Source organism: Gopherus evgoodei, chromosome 4, assembly GCF_007399415.2.
Source record: "Gopherus evgoodei ecotype Sinaloan lineage chromosome 4, rGopEvg1_v1.p, whole genome shotgun sequence".
In the NCBI taxonomy this organism is placed as follows: domain Eukaryota; kingdom Metazoa; phylum Chordata; order Testudines; family Testudinidae; genus Gopherus; species Gopherus evgoodei.
Window position 1 is genome coordinate 85,598,537 of NC_044325.1, and position 21,157 is coordinate 85,619,693.

The 21,157-nt window shown below is 40.7% G+C and overlaps 1 protein-coding gene across 2 annotated transcripts in view; it reads right to left on the reverse strand.

Annotated features, from left to right (window-relative positions):
* Window positions 1–3,592: 3,592 nt before the first annotated feature.
* CAPRIN1 (cell cycle associated protein 1) overlaps window positions 3,593–21,157 on the reverse strand; it is a 64,287-nt gene continuing 46,722 nt past the window's right edge. The window contains exons 15-19 of one of the 2 annotated variants that reach the window (XM_030560075.1): window positions 17,371–17,521; window positions 16,680–16,727; window positions 15,849–15,949; window positions 7,778–7,841; window positions 3,593–6,154 (exon numbers count right to left, since the gene is read on the reverse strand). In XM_030560075.1, coding sequence (XP_030415935.1) covers window positions 6,090–6,154; window positions 7,778–7,841; window positions 15,849–15,949; window positions 16,680–16,727; window positions 17,371–17,521 — 429 coding nt within the window. In that variant the 3' untranslated portion in view covers window positions 3,593–6,089. Of the gene's footprint in view, window positions 6,155–7,777; window positions 7,842–15,848; window positions 15,950–16,532; window positions 16,728–17,370; window positions 17,522–21,157 lie in introns of both variants that reach the window. The other variant, XM_030560074.1, reaches the window with a different exon arrangement.

The window sequence follows — 21,157 nt, forward strand, 5'->3', positions numbered from 1 at the left end:
ATGCAAGATGGGTAACAAGGCTACCTCTTGAACTCTCAAGGTGGCTAGCTTGAATTCCATATTTAGAGTGTAAGAGAAATCTTAGAGTATGCTTCATTCCCACTGAAGATAGGGAATCATCCTCCATTACATCAGGAAGCAAAGCTAGGTATCAGTATATACGTAATTGCTTCCAAGAATGCATTTTTCACCATAATGTTAGTCTTTAGATTTCTTTTCAAAATCCAGATAGTCTCCCTCTGTTTGTCCAGGTAAGTACACAACAGGGTCTTAGGATAAAGATTACTCCTTGACAAGAATATTGGAGGGCTGGAGGTAGGGTGACCAGATGTCACAATTTTATAAGGACAGTCCTGATATTCGGGGCTTTGTCTTATATAGGTGCCAATTACCCCCTATTCCCTAGCCCAATTTTTCGCACTTGCTATCCGGTCACCCTACCCAGAGATTAGTTTTATCAGATCTGAGATCAGAGCTGGCTTCCTGGGCCAGGAGGAGATAATTTTGCCTTATCAGAAAAATGGCTCTGTGAAGGGGGCAGGGGGAGGGGAGAAGCATACATACAGAAAACCAGTTTGTCCCTCTGAGGCAGAGCATATGATGCCCCTACAGTTGGGACCCACTTTCTGGAAAAAAGTGTTGGGGAGGTTTTGTATTTAACGGGAGGCAAACAGTTCCATCTGCAGAGTGCCAAACTGGTATCAGTTCTACAAAAACCTTTGAGAAAAATGATTATTCTGCTAGTCAACCCTCTGATAAGTAAGCCAATTGGCTGTAGAATTCAATGTCCCTCTGATACATATAACCCTTAGGAAAAAAAAAATTATTCGGGCCAGATGAACAGGAGTTAGGCCTCCTTCTGGAATGTTTTGATAACATATGCCATATTAGATGAGCTGATTATGATGGTCATGAGCTTTCTGAGGGGTGGAGACAGGGCCATGAGAGCATATCAGATATCTTAGCGTTCCAGCCAGTAGATACTACAGAATTGTTTTTTTCACTGAGCAAATGTCCAGACCATCTGATGCTTTGAGAGAAAGTTGTCAGCGATCTTGTTCTCAATCACACAGCAAGACAAACACAAGCTCCTAAGTAATTTCAGCCTCCAAAAGGAGCACTGAGTTTCAGGACAAGTGAAGATTCTAGAGCTTTATACACACCATTGTTCCATTATAGTGTGTTCATCCAGGATACAGAATCTCCATTAGGCTCAGCCTATTGAAACTATAGGTGTATTAACATTTATTATAATCGGTCAGAGCTTTCATTGTTATACTAGAGCAATGATATTCAAACCTTTTTTTCATTTGCAGACCCCTAAAAATTTTCTAATGGATGTGCAGACCCCTTTGGAAATTCAACCTGTGGTCCACAGACCCCTATAATAAAAGTCTTGGGCCGAAAACTGATTGAATAGAATTCTACTATAAACATTGCAAGTGCTCGGCCCGGCATTTGACACAGCATGAGAAAGGGCACTAAAGTGTGGACTTCTGTGGTAACACCACCACTTCCGAGTTTTCAGTTTATTTTCATAGTCACCTTTCATGGACTTCTTAGACAGTCTGCGGCCCTCCTGAAGGCATGCAGACCTCAGGTTGAAAACAACTGCTCTACAAAAAAACCACATCTCTGAAAGTAACTGATTCCATTGCCACAATCCACAAAAGGCAGTGAATAGCCTTCTTCATGTCCCTGTTCTTCTAGTGGCTAGACACTGGTTACACAGCAGACGTCCGGGAAGAACAGCACATTTCTATGAAGTGAGCTGTTTAATGCCCAAAGAACCCACCCCATGTTTAAGGGGATTAGAATTCAACCGTCTGCTAGGTGAATTCTGAGTTCCAAGGACTCAGAACTGATCACTTGGCTAAAATGGGGCTATGAAGAGGCCATGCAGAAGACTTGCAATCAGAAGCAGAACGTCCAAGTTTCTTCTGGATCAGTTGGATTTTGGGTCTGTTTCACTTTGTCAGAGCCCTTCATCCAGTTACATTTGATCAGAGGGGGTTAAAAGCTGCTTTGCTTTCCTGTATTGCCACTAAGTCCTTAATATTGGGTTTATACGAGGACAGAATTTCTATTGTCTTGTCCAACTCAGGAGATTACTTTCCCTAAGATCCTGTGCAAACAGATAATTTTAGCTAGAGTGTTCTTACTCCAGAATCTGAGCCAAACCTGCCAAGAAAGAAACTGACCATCTAGTGAGAACCTGGACAAAATGTGACTGGCCAAAGCCATTTTGTGAAGAGAAGCTCCCAAAACCTGAAGTCTCCTGAATAGAGAGGACAAGGCATCAATGCATAAAGTCTGGATGCTAGAGGTCTCTTGGGGTGCTGTAGTTGGCTCAAAGTTCCTAGGAAGTGAGGAATCCCCTCACCAGTCTGTGGCTCCTTAGGAAGGAAATCCACCAAACTCACTCACTCAAGAGCTAATTGGATCAGGAATGAAAACTCTCCAGAAACAAGTTAAAAAGTCCTCTCTGAATCATTCCCAAGAGAGCTTTCGTGAGGAGGGGTCTCCTGTGCAATGGGGTGAGGATTGGGAGTGCTTCCTTTAATGATTCTTCTGAGGAGATATTAAAGGCTGCAGGTCCCTAGGAAGGAGCTCAGGTGAATCCAACAGGCATTAGAATCAGGCAGAGAAGGTCCAGCCATAGAATCCAAGCTTCTGAGTGATTTGCATCAGGGTAATGACCATATTAGTCAGGCCATATGAGATCTGTGAATATATGCCCCGAAGGGAAAATACATTAGGAGCTGGGAGTCAAGCCTCACAAACCCTTAACTACCTTCTAGGGTATCCATTGAGACTGACTGCTTGGCTTCAATCCTCCGTAGACCAAAGGGAGGTGGAAGAAGCTTATCTGATATTCCATATGCAATAGCAGCACAGGTGGTGCTCTCTTCACTGGCTTCAACTACTCCTCTAAGAGCTTGATGCGACAATAATCAGATGGCTCGGTATAACCAATGTCATCAAAGCTGGGGTGTGCAGTGATGTGGCGCCACTTGTACCATCTCCAGATGAGCTTTGGCTGCTGCTCAGGTGACGAGAAGTGGGCCTGGTTCATTCTGATGTCTTTGGTACCTGCTAAGAACAGGCCACAGCTAAACCCCCGAGCACGACTAGCCAAGCATACAGTTTTCCTTTTCAGCAAGCTTATTAGCAACTATATGTGGCTGCTGTGTATCAGTTAGGGACCCTCAGGAGTGAAGAATGTACTGGGGATGCTCTCTCTTGGGAGAGAATCAAATCTGAAGTCAAATCAGGGACTGCAGAGGCTACAGAGCTCTGAAATTCTTAAATGCATAATGAAATTCTAAAGAAAAGTTCTGCAGCAGGAGAGTTCTAGTTTGTCCTGTCTGCACCATGGATGCAGAATAGAAGCAGAGAAACATCTCTAGACAGGTGTGACCAGCTATGCCAATGATGAACATGTCTGGTCCTATCTTCTGTAGTGGAGGCTGGAACACTAGTTAGTGGATCTATGAACCTTAATGTGATGGAGAAGGTCAGTTTTCAGCAAGGGGTTTATTAACACATCTGTTAAGATTAATGGAATTAGAGTGAACATTCAGGCTACATATGTATTTCAAAGCACTTGTTTTATGTACTTCAGATGATTATAGTACATTTCTATGCATCATTAGCATGCAGTAGAAGGGTTATACTACCTAAAGGCCATTCTCACACACAAGCTCACAAGATAACACCTCCAAATAACAGATCTCAATTACCCCCATTTTATTAGTTCACTTAAATGATATAATTGAAAATAAATGGATACGCCCACATTTTTGGAAAATGGAATGTCCTGATCTGTTCAATGTCCTTCAGTTAAGTATGTTGTAAGTTCAATGAAAAACTAAAATTATTTAAGAGTCAGTTGGGATGCAGCAGAAAGCTGAATGGCTATTTATAAATAGATTAAAACGAAAACATTGAGAAGACTCCCTTATTTTCCTAAAAAGCAGCATTAAAAAGCTTATCTTTTTCCAACTATAAGGAAATAGCAACAGACAACTAAATGGGACTGCACTAGCAGCAGTTTGCTGTATGGTCACAAAAGTGACTTGCCATCATGCTGCAAGGTATATCATTTAATTGCTATGGAAAAAAGTGCCATCCCAAGCAACTAATGTGTTTGCAAGATGACTGTTTACTGTTGCTTCCACATAACTGTGATGTCTCCCAGTAAGTACAATACCTGTAATTAATTTCTGTAGTCTTTACAGTCTGGTCATGACAAAATGAAAGTCCCAAACTCAATACATGTGACTTTCATAATAAAATCAAAAAAGTTTCAGACTGTCATGACACAGTATAAAACATCCTCCAAATGACAGCAAACCCTTCAGTTTGGTTTAGTAAAAGCAATACCATTACCTCATGATTAAACATTCTGTTTTATAATATGGCTGTTGCTTAATATGACCCTTTATAGCACTTTACATCTTCACCGTGCTATAAAATGCATTTGTACTCAACATCTCTATTGAGGTAGCTATGTGTTCTCCTCATTTCAGATAGGGAAACAGGCACAAAGATTAACCAATTTGACCAAGATCATACCGGAAGTGAGTGGCAAAATGGGATAAGGATTTATGAGTTCCCAACTCCCAGTCCCAACCTAATTCTTCTACACCATATTGTGACTTAACGAACATGAAAGTCTCCATGGAAAAGAAAAAAATTCCCAGTTAATCCAATTAGTATGGATTAAGCCAACAGATAATAAGTATCAGAGTTATAACTTCTGGAATAATTTAAAAGGGAACAAAACGCTTATGTAAATCTGTAAAGTGAATTAGAGAATAAGCTTATGAAATGTCTATCCCCATCATGTTAAGTTTGCATCAGTAGCTGAAAACCATTGTTCCAGAATACAATTTTTATAAACATGTTTTATTTGTCTTGCTTATACCGTTAGAATTGTAACTGCTGGCTGTCATTTCCCTTAAAAGGGGAAACCGATCCAAACACATACTGGTGCTTTTCAAAAGATAGCAATTAAAAGGGCAGCAGCAGCGGGCATTTGAGATTTCTTAAAACCTTCAGGCTGCAGGAAAGACAAAAGGACATGTGACCAAAAGTGTTATGATTATCCATTAGAGATTTCCATCAGTACCTGTATCCGTTATTTAGGTGATAATACAGCAAGGTCAAGTATTAGTGACAGACAATGTGCAAGTCATAAGGAATGATAAAGACAATACCAATCCTTACAAAAGTCATTGCTATCAAAGAAACTTAAATATGTTCAAGAGAGATATCTAAATACTTCACATCAAATATACAAGTGGCCATCCAGATTATATCCCATATTTGTTGCAAAAATTTTTAAAGTGCCAATCAAAGCTAATTTTTTTGGTGGGGGGAAGGGTTAAAAAAACCTTATACAATTATATCAGGAGTTACACAAAAGCAATTTATGTATCGTTAGCCACAGTAAACTGAGCCTGGTGATGGAGAATGCTGTAGCTAAGGGTGTGTCTTGTCTATCAGAAGCTGGCTGTCAGCTTACTTGTCTAGTTAGGGATATATGCATCATTATGCATCTTAAACTGTTCAGTGCTTCATTTTAACATGAAAAAGCTGAAATGCAGTTGCTCTGCCAAACCACACTTCACTTCTTCCATCCTTCTTTCATGAGAAAGTTTAATTTTGTCAACTGCCATCAGAATAAAATCTTTAGGGATATGCTGATTTTATTTGTTGCATCACTATAGAATGTCAGAAGTGAGGCAGTCTTGCTTTTTTCTGCCACTTCAGTTAACCATGGAGATTTGATCACCCTGAAATTGCCTTTTTTGCTTTACTCATAGCAAGAATAACAAATCTGAATCTCATGTGCAAGGCTCAAGATGATGCTTAGGACAGAACATGCAGAGCAAACGTCGTTTCTTTCCATATCCAGGTAATATAAAGCTGACAACTGTAGTCCTGTCTTTATGGGTAATGAAAAAAGTCCCATTACAATGAACTTCCTGTAAGGGAGAACAATAGATAATAACTCTTCTGGTAACATGTATGGTACATTGGCCAGCGTGTTTTTGGCGTTTAATATAATCCTGTGGATTAGTTTAATTCACTTGTTGAGCATTCATTTGAGGCATCCCTCTGTTGGGTCTTGGGGGCCCTCCACGACCTAGAAAATAAAAACAGCATTTAAATTTTCTATCAAATCAGACCATTTTAGAGTTCATAAAGGGTGTGACTCAAGTTTGGTCTCAATAACTTTGGTTTAGAATTTATAGATATATGTTTACTGCACTAATACTGGTCAATATCCTTATCCATTCAAACACAATCGCACGTATATGCCTATTAAATCATTTAATCAATTACTTGGTTTCCCCCCCTCTTGGTATTTTTCATAATTTTCTCAGAATCTTAGATTAATTTAATTTAACTTCTGAAGCGATTTTCCCCTTCAGTTAAACAGCAACTATTGACACAAGTTGCCCACACATGTATGGGATAACAGATCCAGTGCAAGTTAAACTAAGATTTTTAAAAATAATTGGTTAGCATTTTAAAAAAAATCTTATTTTAAAGCCATTAAGCTAAAGGGTCTCTTAAATTATCAAACAACAAGACGCAGGTTTGCTTTCACTTTCCTGCTCCTTTATATCTAGCCACTTGAGAGACTCAAACAGCACTCTGAAAATAGATCACAAGCTATTGTTCTGTTGAAGATAGACACACCAATTTTAAAAAACCTATCTTCAATCAATCCACCCTTCTGCTAAATACCTACCTGCATTTTACTGGCAATGAGCCTTGGACTTTCCTATTTGGAATATATTTACGGACAGCATTGCTGTAACTTCTCCACAATTAGACAGACACTCAATCCCCATTCCCATCACACCATTTATTAGGACAGTTCCTTTTGACAATGCATACAGACATTTCCATGAGGTGGCTAATGTTATAGATTTCAATATTTTAGGCAGCAGATATAGAGAACATGCAATGTAGTTACCAAATGCCTGTTGAAAAACTATGGAAGTATTGTTGAAAAGTAATTAAAGTTCAAATGCAGAAAGATTAGCTCAACTACAGTTTTGGCTATTTGATAAACATTTAGCTTAAGCTCATACATGACTGAGTGATTTCAATATATTAATATTTTTGTTTCATTCTCAAAATAAAGTATACTGTGCAGCTGCAAATAAGACCGGAAATATTTTAGGAGATTTTATAATGGGAAAACACACCCATCTCTATAGGAATAAAAAAGTACTCCACAACGGGCTGCAGTAACGCAATACATCTTTTTTGAAACTGAAGAAACATCAATATACAAATTCAAAAGTCAAGGGAGCTTTAAAAAAATGCACAAAAGAAAAGCCTGCGGTCAAAATTCTAGCAAATCTTGTCAGCAAAAAATTAAAATTCCAAATTGGGCTAGTAGGGGCAGCAGTGAAATGGGTGCAAAGCTTTACCAGAAAATATATTTTCAAGTTTTCAGGGCTTATTTTGTTTTACTAAAAAAAAAAAAAAAAAAAAGAAAAAAAATGGCAACTACATACTGTGGATGCAAAGATAAACTTAAATCTCAGCAGGCAAATGTAACTTATTACGAACAAAAATACTTCATTCAACAGCCAACTTAAAACAAAAGTTCCAGGAAAGTTTAAATGTATTTTTGGATTGTGACCTATTAGTTGTATATGATAAAATGTTTTGTGATCCACAATCCTCTAAGAGATTGCATCAGGAACTCCAGTTCAGTAGAATTAGGAACGTATCATTTGAGTATTACCTCGAGGGGCTCCCCGCGGTCCACTCTGTCCAGAGCCACGTTTAAAATTCTGTTGATATCCATCCTAAACAAAATGTAAAAGTGAGAAAAGTAAATTAAGTTATAGTCATTAAACCACCGCAGTCATTTGTTGTGCCTTAGAAAGTTAAATATTTGCTATTAAAAATAGCAAGTTTCAAGAGTATTTAGACATAACTCATCCATTTTTCACTATATGAATTCAGTTAAATGATGCCAGTGAGGGCACTGACAACATACAGAATTGTAATTCTTAGCAGGAAATCCTAATCTGCCTCACGAGACTAGAAAGGAGTTAGGTTCATTACACCTTAAACAGTTTTCATAGACTAAGTGATTAAACTTTACGTAACATATCTAGGCTTGGAAGGATTACAATTTTTATTGGTAAATGAGGATGTCACTGAACACATACAAACCGACGAATAATATTGACAAATAATCAAAGTTTACAGCTAGGCAAAGAAAGAAAAATGCTGCTTGAGAACTTAAAGGCCCAAATCAAGTGATTCTGATTTAGGCTTGTTACAAACGGACTTGCAAATGAATAGTAAAAACAGATATGATTTGCTGATTCACAGATATTGACTTCGTATATCTGGACATGTGATATTGAAAATGTGTTAACTGTTTATAAAGCTTTAACTTTTTGAATCTCAATGTTTACTGCCATTAATTAGTCTGACATCCCCCCCATATAATTTATCACAATTGTGAAAATTTGAATAAAAATTAATCGTGTGATTAAGAAAATGTATTGCATTGTTAAACAATAATGGAATATCATTTATTCAAATATTTTTGAATGTTTTCCACATTTTCAAATATTGATTTCAATTATAACAGAATACAAAGTGTATAGTGCTCACTTGATTTTTATTACAAATTTTTGCACTGTAAAAATCAAAAGATAGTATTTCTCAATTCACCTCATACAAATACTATAGTGCAATCTCTATCATAAAAGTTGAACTTACAAATGTAGAATTATCTACAAAAAGTAACTACATTGAAAAATAAAAATGTAAAACTTTAGAGCCTAAAGTCCACTCAGTCCTAATTCAGCCAATCACTTGGACAACCAAATCTGGTTACAATTTACAGGAGATAATGCTGCCTGCTTCTTGTTTACAATGCCACCTGAAAGTAAGAACAGGTGTTCACATGGCACTATTGTAGCCGGGTCGCAACGTGCCAGATGCGCTAAAGATTTTTATGTCCCTTCATCTTCAACCACCATTCCAGAGGACATGTGTCCATGCTGATGATGGGTTCTGCTCGATTACAATCCAAAGCAGAGCAGACTGATGTATTTTCATTTTTATTATCTGAGTCAGTTACCACCAGCAGAAGGTTGATTTTCTTTTTTCGTGGTTCAGTTTTTAAAAAGTTTCTGCATTTGAGTGTTGCTCTTTTAAGACTTCTGAGAGCATGCTCCACACCTCATCCCTCTCAGATTCTGGAAGGCACTTCTGATTCTTAAACCTTGGATCAAGTGCTGTAGCTATTTTTAGAAATCTCACGTTGGTATTTTCTTTGCATCTTGTCAAATCTGGTGTGAAAGTGTTCTTAAAAAGTGCTGGGTCATCCTCCAAGACTGCTATAACATGAAATATATGGCACAAAGCAGGTAAAAGAGAGCCAAAGACTCCCCAAAAGGAGTTCAGTCACAAATTTAATTAAATTATTTTTTAACGAGCATCAGTATGGATGCATGTCCTCTGGAACGGTGGCTGAAGCATAAAGGGGCATATAAATGTTTAGCATATCTGGCAAGTAAATACCTTGCAACACCAGCTACAAAAGTGCCATGCGAACGCTTGTTCTCACTTTCAGGTGACACTATAAATAAGAAGCAGGCAGCAGCATTTCCTGTAAATGTAAGCAAACTTGTATGTCTTAGCCATTGGCTGAACAAGAAGGAGGACTGAGTGGGCTCTAAAGTTTTATATTGTTTTGTTTTTGCGAGCAATTATGTAAAAAACCTGCATTTGTAAGTTACACTTTCACAATAAAGAGATTGTACTTCAAGGGTTGTACTGTACGACTGGAGAATTGCTAACATAGTTCCTATTTTTAAGAAACGGGAAAAAAAGTGATCCGAGTAACTATAGGCCTATTAGTTTAACGTCAGTAGTATGCAAGGTCTTGGAAAAAAATTTGAAGGAGAAAGTTGTTAAGGACATTGAGGTCAATGGTAATTGGGACAAAATACAACATGGTTTTACAAAAGGTAGATCATGCCAAATCAACCTGATCTCCTTCTTTGAGAAGGTAACAGATATTTTAGACAAAGGAAATGCAGTAGATCTAACTTACCTCGATTTCAGTAAGGCACTTGATACGGTTCCACATGGGGAATTATTAGTTAAATTGGAAAAGATGGAGATCAATATGAAAACTGAAAGATGGATAAGAAACTTGTTAAAGGGGAGACTACAACAGGTCATACTGAAAGCTGAACTGTCAAGCTGGAAGGAGGTTACTAGTGGAGTTCCTCAGGGATCGGTTTTGGGACCAATCTTTTTATTACTGACCTTGGCACAAAAAGTGAGAATGTGCTAATAAAGTTTGTGGATGACACAAAGCTGGGAGGTATTGCTAACACAGAGAAGGACCGGGATATCATACAGGAAGATCTAAATGACCTTGTAAACTGGAGTAATAGTAATAGGTTGAAATTTAATAGTGAAAAGTGCAAGATCATGCATTTAGGAATTAAGAAGAAGAATTTTGGTTATAAACTGTGGACGCATCAGTTGGAAGTAACAGAGGACGACGACGAACTCGGAGTATTGGTTGATCACTGGATGACTGACTATGAGCCACCAATGTGATATGGCCGTTAAAAAGACTAATGCAGTTTTAGAATGCATTAGGCAAGGGATTTCCAGTAAAGATAAGGAGGTGTTAGTACCATTATACAAGGCATTGGTGAGACCTCATCTGGAATACTGTGGGCAGTTCTGGTCTCCCATGTTTAAGAAGAATGAATTCAAACTGGAACAGGTACAGAGAAAGGCTACTATGATGATCCGAGGAATGGAAAACCTGTCTTATGAAAGGAGACTCAAAGAGCATGGCTTGTTTAGCCTAACCAAAAGAAGGCTGAGGAGAGATATGATTGCTCTTTATAAATATATCAGAGGGATAAATATCAGGGAGGGAGAGGAATTATTTAAGCTTAGTACCAGTGTGGACACAAGAACAAATGGGTATAAACCGGACACTAGGAAGTTTAGACTTGAAATTAGATGAAGTCTAATTAGAGGAGTGAAGTTCTGAAACAGCCTTCCAAGGGGACTAGTGAGGGCAACAGACATATCTGGTTCCAAGACTTGGCTTGATAAGTTTATGGAGGGAATGGTATGATGGGATAGCCTAATTTTGGCAATTAATTGATCTTTGATTATTAGCAAATAAATAGGCCCAAATGGTCTGTGATGGGATGCTAGATGGGGTGGGATTTGAGTTACTACAGAGAATTCTTTCCTGGGTGCTGGCTGGCGAGTCTTGCCCACATGCTCAGGGTTTAACTGATTGCCATATTTGGGGTCAGAAAGGAATTTTCCTCCAGGGCAGATTGGCGGAGGCCCTGGAGGTTTTTCACCTTCCTCTGCAGCATGGGGCCCGGGTCATTTGCTGGAGGATTCTCTGCACCTTGAGGTCTTTAAACCACAATTTGAGGACTTTAATAACTCAGACATAGGTTAGGGGTTTGTTACAGGAGTGGGTGGGTGAGATTCTGTGGCCTGCATTGTGCAGGTCAGACTAGATGACCATAATGGTCCCTTCTAATCTTAAATCCATGAATCTATGAATTGAAAAGAGAAGGTTACTCACCTTGTGCAGTAACTGAGGTTCTTTGAGATGTGTCCCCCTGTGGGTGCTCCACTTGAGGTGTTCATGCACCCCTGCACTTATAGTCAGAGACTTTTAGCAGCAGTGCCCGGTTGGGTTGCATATGCGTGGGCCCTTTCTCATGCTGTTGCAGGCAATTAATCGACACTGTGTGACCAACTCTGAAGTAGAGGGGAGGAGTAAGGGTAGTGGAGCACCCACAGGGACACACATCACAAAGAACATCAGTTACTGCACAAGGTGAGTAATCTTTTCTTCTTCTTGTGCTGTCCCTGTGAGTGCTCCACTTTAAGTGACTTCAGAGCACTGCCCTCCGATGGAAGGAAGGGATTTGGAGTTGAAGCTGTAACCTCTGATAGAGAACATCTGAAGGAGGTGTCAGATGTTGCCTGTTACTCTTAAGGCATAGTGCTGTCTAAAGGTATGGGCTGAGGCCCAGGCAGCAACTCTACGAACGCCTGTCATAGGTACATTGTGCAGTTAAGTCGGGGAGGCTGATACGGCTCTAGTGGGACGCGAGTGAATCCCCATGAGGGATTGGCAGTTGCACGGATGATAGAGTTTTGTGCAATTATGGATCTACGTGGAAAGTCTTTGTTTAGATACGGTGCTCCTTTTGGAGCATTCAGTGATGGATAGAAACAGTGTGGGTGATTTATGGAATGGTTTAGTCCTGTGTATGTAAGAAGCCAATGCGCTCTGAACATCAAGATTATGAAGTGATGTCGCATAGTTGGCTATTCGGAGGTGAGGGGTAGGCAAGGAGTAAGCCTTATGGCCAAAACTGATCAAGTCTTTTCCAGTCCTTATCATGAGCTCTGTTTCAGGGCTATTGTTGCATGCCAACGTCGCTGGACTGCATGTATCACTAAGAAATTAGGCATTGGATGCAAAGTCCATGCCTTTTGTCGAACCTCCCGCCGCTTGGAGGGGCAGCTGCAGGGGTCCACAGAATGACCCTTACAGGGTCCATCAGTGCCTCATTCATGTGAAGGGCAAATTTATTTATTTATTTATTTATTTAAAACAAAGCAGATGTATGCAAAAAGTCCACTAGCCCATACTGTATCACGGAGACCTCCTCAAGGGAAATATCCAGAGAAGGCCACCTTCTCAAATAAGCCATGGAACAGTTTGAAATCATCCTCTATATTAGGAGGAAGGAGGCATTAAAGCAGGGGTCAGCAACCTTTCAGAAGTGCTGTGCCGAATCTTCATTTATTCAGTCTAATTTATGGTTTCGCATGCCGGTAATATATTTTAACCTTTTTAGAAGGTCTCTTTCTATAAGTCTATAATATATAACTAAACTATTGTTGTACGTAAAGTAAATAAAGTTTCAAAACATTTAAGAAGCTTCATTTAAAATTAAATTAAAATGCAGAGCCCCCCCAGAGCAGTGGCCAAGACCTGGGCAGTGTGAGTGCCACTGAAAAGTCAGCTTGTGTGCCGCCTTCGGCACACGTGCTATAGGTTGCCTACCCCTGCATTAAAGTGTCCTCTGTGGACAATGATGGCAAGTGGGTGGTTCTTCCTCCTCTTCCCCTGGTACCACTGAGAGTGCTGGTACAGAAGCTGTGGGGAATTACTGTGTGCTGGATCTGGCCGTGGCAGGCAGTCCCCCCTTGTGTGGGGCATATGACTCATGGAGTCCAGTATGCCCACTGGGATGGGAGCAGCATGGGGGTCCCCATATCACTATAAGTACTCGGAACAGCATAAAATACCCCAAGGGACTCCTGGGTTGACTGACGCCTGATGGATAGGAGCCTATGAGGGAATAGCTCCCTGTTCTTCCTCATCTTCCTCCTTCAAATAAGGAGCAAGACAGCGAGTGATGTTGGGGACGCAGGGAATCTTGGTGCCGAGGGAATCATTCTCGTATCGGTACTGCAAATAGGGGGATCAGGGGCAGAGCTGAATACCAGAAACCTCTGTCTGAGGAATTGCTGCTGTGCTGGTTTGATTGGCCCCTGGGGCTGCCTCGTCAGTGCCAGAAGGCGGCACATGCTGGCTGCGCCTCTGTGCATGCTGGGTGCACCTTTGAAGAAGCTGCTTTTTGTAGCAGCACCACACTGCTGTTTGTAAATCATGGTGCAGAGGCACAGGTTTTTGGTTTCCCCTTAGTGCCTGTGTCGGAGCCAGCTCTTGTAGAGTCTGTGGCTCTAGCAGTGCCGGGAACTTCCGCTACTTCAGCTCCCGGTGCTGACAGCACAGCTGGTGCCAGTACTGGATGCCTGCCCAGGGAATGAACATACATCGTGGTGCAGAGGCATGGGGCTTTGATTTCTTCTTAGTGCCTGCATCAGAGCCTGCTCCTGTAGAGTCTCTGGCTCTAGCAGTGCTGGGGTTTACTATCATCTTGGCTCCCGGCGCTAAGAGCACAGGCAGTGCCGGCACTGGATGTCTGCTGGTGAAGCGGCTGTAGATTGTGGCGTGCAGGCATGGGGCTCCAACCTCCCCTCAGTACCTGCATCAGAGCCCTTCTCCGAAGTCTCTGTCTGAAGCAATGCCGAAGCTCTCAGTGACCCGAGCTCCCAGTGCTTACAGCACAGCCGGTGATATTATTATCCACAGGACGGCTATGGGATTTCCCGCCCTGTGGAGAGGACCCGGGTGCTTCCTCGAGCAATGCCCAACGCAGCATTCTGACGTAGGGTTGGAGAAAGCATTCCTGTCCAAAGCCAAGGCTGGTGAAGTGTGCGCGCGTTGGGGGGTGGTGTCCCAAGCCTCATGCCCCAACGCAGGTCCGAGAGACCGCTCCACTCCCCGTCTTTCTGTGAGCCTGAGGCAATGCAACACTTTGTTAGTGCCTGCATTGGAGGCACTAACACACAGGCAGCTAACACACCAACTGTGGCTGTCAGGGACACGCACTTTGAGCCTGGAGGCAAGGCACAGAGCCCAGGAAACGGGGCATTCCCCCTTACCCGTTTTTTTTTGGGGGGGAGCAGCCTTTTGCACCCTCAGAACAGCTGTCTTTCTGAAGTTCCTGTCTGTGAGGTTTTTTTTGGTTTTTTGTTTTTAAGCAAGGAGAAAAGAAAAGGGAAACAAGCTAAGTAGCTGCTAATAAGGAAACTAAATAATTGACTAACTAATTAACTACAAAGTAGTGAGAGGCGCTGCTGATTGCTCCCACTCGTAGATACGGAACTGAGTGGGGGTTAGTCACACAGCATTTGTAAACTGCCTGCAACAGCACAAGACAGGGACCACGCATGTGCGATCCAAGCAGGCACTGCTACTACAAGTCTCCAACTACAAGCGCAGGGGCACATGAATACCTAAAGTGGAGCACCCACAGGGACAGCACTGAAAAAAGAAATACTATTTATTTTGTTTATATTATTTTTATTATAAATAATTGCACTGTAAAAATGATAAAGTGAGCACTGTACACTTTGTATTCTGTTGTAACAGAAATCAATATATTTGAAAAATGTAGAAAAACATCCAAAATATTTAATAAATTTCAATTAGTATTCTGTTGTTTAATAGTGCGATTAATCACAATTAATTTTATTGCGATTAATTTGAGCTAATCACGTGAGCTAACCGCCACTGACAGCCATAATAAAAATCTAAAAAATGCTTAAAATCCATAATTTTGTACAACTGTGAACATTTAAAGTGATAAATCTAAAAAATGCTTAAAAATAAATATTAACAGCTGAAATTAAAAAAAGCAAATTCTGCCAAGCATACAGGTATATAAAAATATAAACATAGGGAGTGTATCTGTTTAGTAATACAGTTTTTATTACATTTTATTTGTTAGCATTGCAGAGCCAAAACTTGTAAGAAAGTAAACTATTCCATTCTGGCTCATCCATCAGCAGAATCTTTAACCAAGTTCCAACTGCAGAATTAAAGTATACTTTCGAGTATGTCTATGTGTAAAAGGCTGCCCACAGATAAATGACAACAGAGGAAAGAAAAAAATATTTTTACTGGTGAAGTCACAAAAAAGCTTTATTTTCAAATCCCAAGGTGAGTAAGACTGGCCATCTGGGTGGTTGTGGAGCAGGAAACTTTACTTTCACTTGTAAACTAAGCACATTTTATATGAAGTCGTCGAGATTCTGCAATTAAAACGCTACGAAGAATATTTACTAGCTATTTTAAGCAACTTATTTCATTTAGTTTAACTGATTTTTCTATTCCTATAATTTTAGTTTAAATGTCAACTCACCCGTTGGTAGTTGGAGTAGTCCCGAGGAGCATTAAATTGGGGCTGCGAGTAACCACTGTTAGGAGTGTTGGAAAATGAAGGGCGGTAGCCATCATACCCTCCTAAGGATTAGAATACAAATGCTTACTGAAGGGCACACAACCTGTCTTCATAAATTATGCTACACACATAAAAGGCCACTGAGGGACTTCACTGACTTTTAAGAAAAAAAAATTGAATAAAAAAGTGTATGCCAGCAGACTGTGTAAAAATCTGTAAAATAACCTACATCTTCTCATTAAGACCTTGTAAAAAACTGGGGAAGTGGTATCTGAGGATGTTTCTCTGATAATCTTTAGTACACGTGCTTAATCTGTTATTTATTATTTGTATTACCATATGCCCAGGAACCCTAGTCATGGACCATGACCTTGTGCAAGGCACTGCACAAATATTGAACAAAAGATGATTCTTCATTCAGTTCTCAGAGACAGTCCAGCAGAAGCCTAGAATTTAAACTGCTTTGTTAAGATAGAACAAAATGAATACCGCCACCACAGGCTTAAATATCTTCCCAATATATTTGTGTATTAAACAATAACAGGGTCAACATAACAAAGTGGTGTGCCATTCTGTGATCCTGAAAAAAAAATTTCAGATAAACTCTCAAAATTTTGATAAAAAATATATATATTTATTTTTTACCTCTAAACCCATTGGCAGGTCCCCTGTATCCATTCATTAAGCCCCGAGTGCCGCGTGATCCACCACGAGACACTCCCCGGCTGTTATAATAAGGCTGACTGTTACGTGGGAACCCAGTATTCTGTTGTGGAGGCTGCTGGTGGTTACCTGCCACTTGATGGGACTGGTCCGGGGAACCATGGTAGGTGCCAACCACTATAATAAAAAACCAACAATGGAAGTTTATGTTTTCTATGTTCTCCAAAGATTGAAAGGTATCAATTTAAACCAACTAAGTCTGCCTTAGTAGCATTAAGTAGAGGAGTAAATGTTTATGAACCCAAAAAGATGATTTTTAGAAATAAAAGTTGCTATTCTGACACACTCCACAATATTAAAATAATGCAAGATGTCTAGGGTTCAGTGAGGTCAGTGTCAACAGGCCTCAAGTTAGTACACTGGTGTTTGTTGATTTAAAAAAAAAAAAAAAACACACCACAACGAACTTCACACCACACAGGTCTAAAACAAGTGGAAACATTTTCAAGTGACTTCCACAATCTTTCTAGGAAGTTACTAAACATAGGGCCCAGAGGCAGCGACACTGCTCCACAAAATTTTTTTTTATTCTGTATGCAGAACTTCCCCTCAGTTGGATTCTCCTCATTAAAGAGTTTCGGTTTTGCAGAGACTGCCCCGATGAACAAAATTTTACACATTCTAAATTTCATTTAATTTTAAATTGGCTGCCAGGTTTCTTGGAATTTGGTGTCCATGATTATCCTTCACTGGATTATCCTCCACTGGAAGCCTCCCTTTTAGGCTAAAATAATGTTTTAATTTTGTCTAACAAGTTTACCTGTCTGGAGCTGTTCTTGCTGAAGTTCTGATTGTTCTACTTGGTGAGGCTGGTTGGAGAAACTCTGGTTGTAACTGGCCTGGTACTGATTTTGTTGCTTTAGGGTTTCTGGCTCATTGACAGGAGGAACAGGTGCATTCATATTGAATACCTACAATGGTAGGAAAAAACTAAATATCTCTCTAGTCTACATTTTCCCAATTTGTACTTACGTGTCTTCTGCATACAATCCAAGACTATATGCTTTATAAACTGAAGATAAAAGCAATTACCTTCCTTTCTGTAACTGTTGTTCTTTGAGATGTGTTGCACATGTCCACTCCATTGTGGGTGGGTGTGAACTTTGTGCAGAGATATTTTCCCCCAGCAGTACTCATCAGGATGGCTGGAGCGCCCCGTCCCGTGCCAATGCATGGTGGGGTAAGAAAGCAGAGACAACTCAACCCCCCTCGGTTCCTTTGTACTGAATGTACTCTGATGGAGAGGGGAAGGTGGACAGGCTGTGGAACAGACATGTTGAACACATCTCGAAGAACAGTTACAGAAAGGTAGGTAACCATTTCTTCTTCGAGTTACTGAACATAATTTCCACAGTAGGTGACTCTCAAGCAAACATCTATGGAGATGGATTTGGAGTTTATCTGAATAGTGATTGCAAGACCACCCGTCCGAAACTGGCATAATCTCTGGACTGACAGTCAATGGTGTAATGAGAAGAAAAGGTGTGGCTGATGACCAAATTTCTGCTTTATTAATGTCAACAAGTGATACGCGAGCTAGGAAAGACGCAGAAGCTGCTTTTGCTCTGGCAGAGCATGCCAGTATTCCAGATGACAAGGTCACATTAGCCAGCTGGTAGTATAAATGGATGCCTGAGATTCTCTAGGAGGAAACTGGCTTGGCCCTTAACTCTATCAGCAACTGTAACAAAAAACTGTGTAAAAGTCCAGAATGATTTAGTATACTCCAGGTAGATAGCTAATGCTCTTCTCACATCCAATGAGTGAAGTCTTTCTTCATGCTTATGGTGAGAGAGTATTTTGGAAAAAACAGAGGCAAATATATTGTTTTCACATTAACCAAACTAGAGAGTATTTTTGTAAGGAACTTTCATTGCAGCTGAAGATAAACCTTATCTTTATTTAAAAAACTGTATAAGAGGATTCTGAAACTAAATCTATCAAAATCTTTCTTCATAGAAAGGTGAAGGAGGGAGCTAGTCACAAGGTGTTCAAAGTGGGGTCCCATTAAAATTGCCAGGACTAAGCTGAGATCGAGGGATGGGCACCTGCACTTGAGGGTATAATCTATTATCCACCCATACATCAAAGCTGAGATAGCAGCCAAATGCACCCTTACAGAAGAGTCAGATTCTGTTTTAGATCTAAAAGATAGTCCAGCACAATATTCAGGGGTGCTTGCCAAGGAGACACACATTTCTCATTAACCCAAATGGAGAAGCACTTCCATTTAGCCAAGTAAGTGACCCTAGCTGAGGGTCTTCCATTATTTAGAAGTACATTCTGCACATCCTGTGAGCAGGACCTTTCAAAGGGATTCAGCCATGAAGCATCTATGTTGTGAGATGGAGAGCTTGAAAGCTGGAGTGGTGAAGGCAGCCATGGTCTCAAGAAATTATGTCTGGAGCCAACAAGAAGAACAGAATCAGGAAAGCTGAGTTCCAGTACTGAAAGGGCCATGCCAGTACTTTAAAGGATGAGACGAGCATGGTCCTTTTCTATTTTTGGATATTACTCTGAAGAACAAAGGAATTGTAGGGAAGGCATATGGAAGGGAATTCTCCCAGGATAGGAGAAAGGCATCTGTTGGGGGCCTGGGCTGAGACCCCCAGGAACAGAACTGGAAACATTTTCTATTGGGTCTTGTTGCAAAAAGGTCCACTTGGGAAAACCCCTAAAGTTGGAAGATAAACCTGGCTACATCTGGGCGTAACGACCACTCGTGCTGATCAGTGAAGGATCTTCTCAGCTGATCTGCAACTGTGTTCTGTTTCCCCTAAAAGGTAAGCAGCTCTGAGGTGAATCCACTGAGTTGAGATGTACTACTCTTAACTCCTTGACATTTATGACCAAAGGCCTTGTGTCTTCAGGGACCCAATATGAGCCCCCCAACCTAGAGATGATGTGTGCACAACTAGAGTGTATTTTCATAGCATGAGAAGGAAGCCAACTTCCAAGCAAACTCTTGGAGGGTCTATCCACTAATCGACAGACAACACTACTAGCTCTGGCACTTGAACCATCTTGTCCAAATGGTGGCAACTCAGGGCATATACTGATGTTAGCCATGTCTGCAGCTTCCTGAATGGCAGTTTGGCATGCTGCACTACATAGGTTCATGCTGCCATATGACCTAGCAGCCTGAGGCACTTACATGCTGTTATAAGCAGGTAAGCCTTCATTTGAACTATTAGGTCTCAAATGGTTTTGAACTTGGTTTGTGGTAGAAATGCTCTGGCTTTGTGGAGTCAAGGATTGCTCCACTGAAATCTATTGTCTATACAGGCTTTCATATTGATTTTTCTCAATTCATTCAGCGCCCCAGAGCACTGAATATGGATAAAGCAGTGAATATGCTGGATAGGACCTGTGATTCTGATCGACCTCTGATCAACCAGTCTCTCAGGTATGGGAAGACATGAATACCTAATTTTGGAAGATGAGCTGGTACCACAGCTGTCAAGCCAAACGGAAGCATTATGAACTGATCATGATGAGTATCAGGCATTAACCTGATAAATTTTCAATGGCTGGGACATACTGCAAAATGGAATACGTGTCCCTCATATCAAGGGCCCCATACCAGTCTCCTCCTTCTAGGGAAGGTATCATTGACACTAGGAACAGTGTGGGATATTTTCTGCAGGAATCTGTTCAACTCTCTTAGATCTATGATGGGCATGAGATCTTCTTTTGTCTTGGGAATCAGGAAACAACAGGAATAGAAGCCTTCTCTCCTGAGGCTCAACAGTACTTCTTCTACAGTCTGTCTGAAAGAGATTCTCGACATTGCCTTTCAGTGGGAGGTCCAGAGTGGTCCCTAACTGGGGGAGCGGGAGTATATAGAGAAAGGCAGGGTGTATTAAACTGGATGGCATACCTCTGTTCCACCATACTTAAGACGCGCCAGTCTGACATTATGTGGGTCCAAGTACTTAGGAGGTGGGACAAGCATTTGGTAAACAAAATAAGGAGGAGCAGACAAAGTGAAGAGACTGGTATAATGTCCTTAACTAGCCAATCGAAATGCCTGTTCGGAAGGGGCAACTGGATGTGATGAGCTCATTGACACTGAAGAGGAGGGCGCCTTCTATAGATCCTTCTCTGTTTTCCTAGGCTGATCTTGGGAACGGGGAGCAAAGTTATGGTTGTTGATGAACATGCATCCTTTTTGTCACAGGGATTTAAGTATAGTCCTGGAATTTTTAAGGCGATGAAGCTTGCCATCAATTTTCTCAAAGAATAGGTAGGCCCTTCAAACAGATGGTCCTGTATCAGCTGTTTTATTTCTGGCAGGCAGTTTGGATGACTAACGATAAACATCTTCTCCCAGCAATCACTGGTGCCATGGTTCATGCCACTGACTCTACACTATCCACATTGTTCTGGCAACCAATTTACCCCCCCTCCACCATTACAGAGAACTCTTGTTTGTAATCCTCTGGTAATGTGTCCTTGAATTTAGCAATGTTCTCCCAGTGTGTATAGTTGTATCAACTCAGGAATGCCTGCTGGTTTGAGATCTTGAGCTGCAGGCTCCCTAAGGG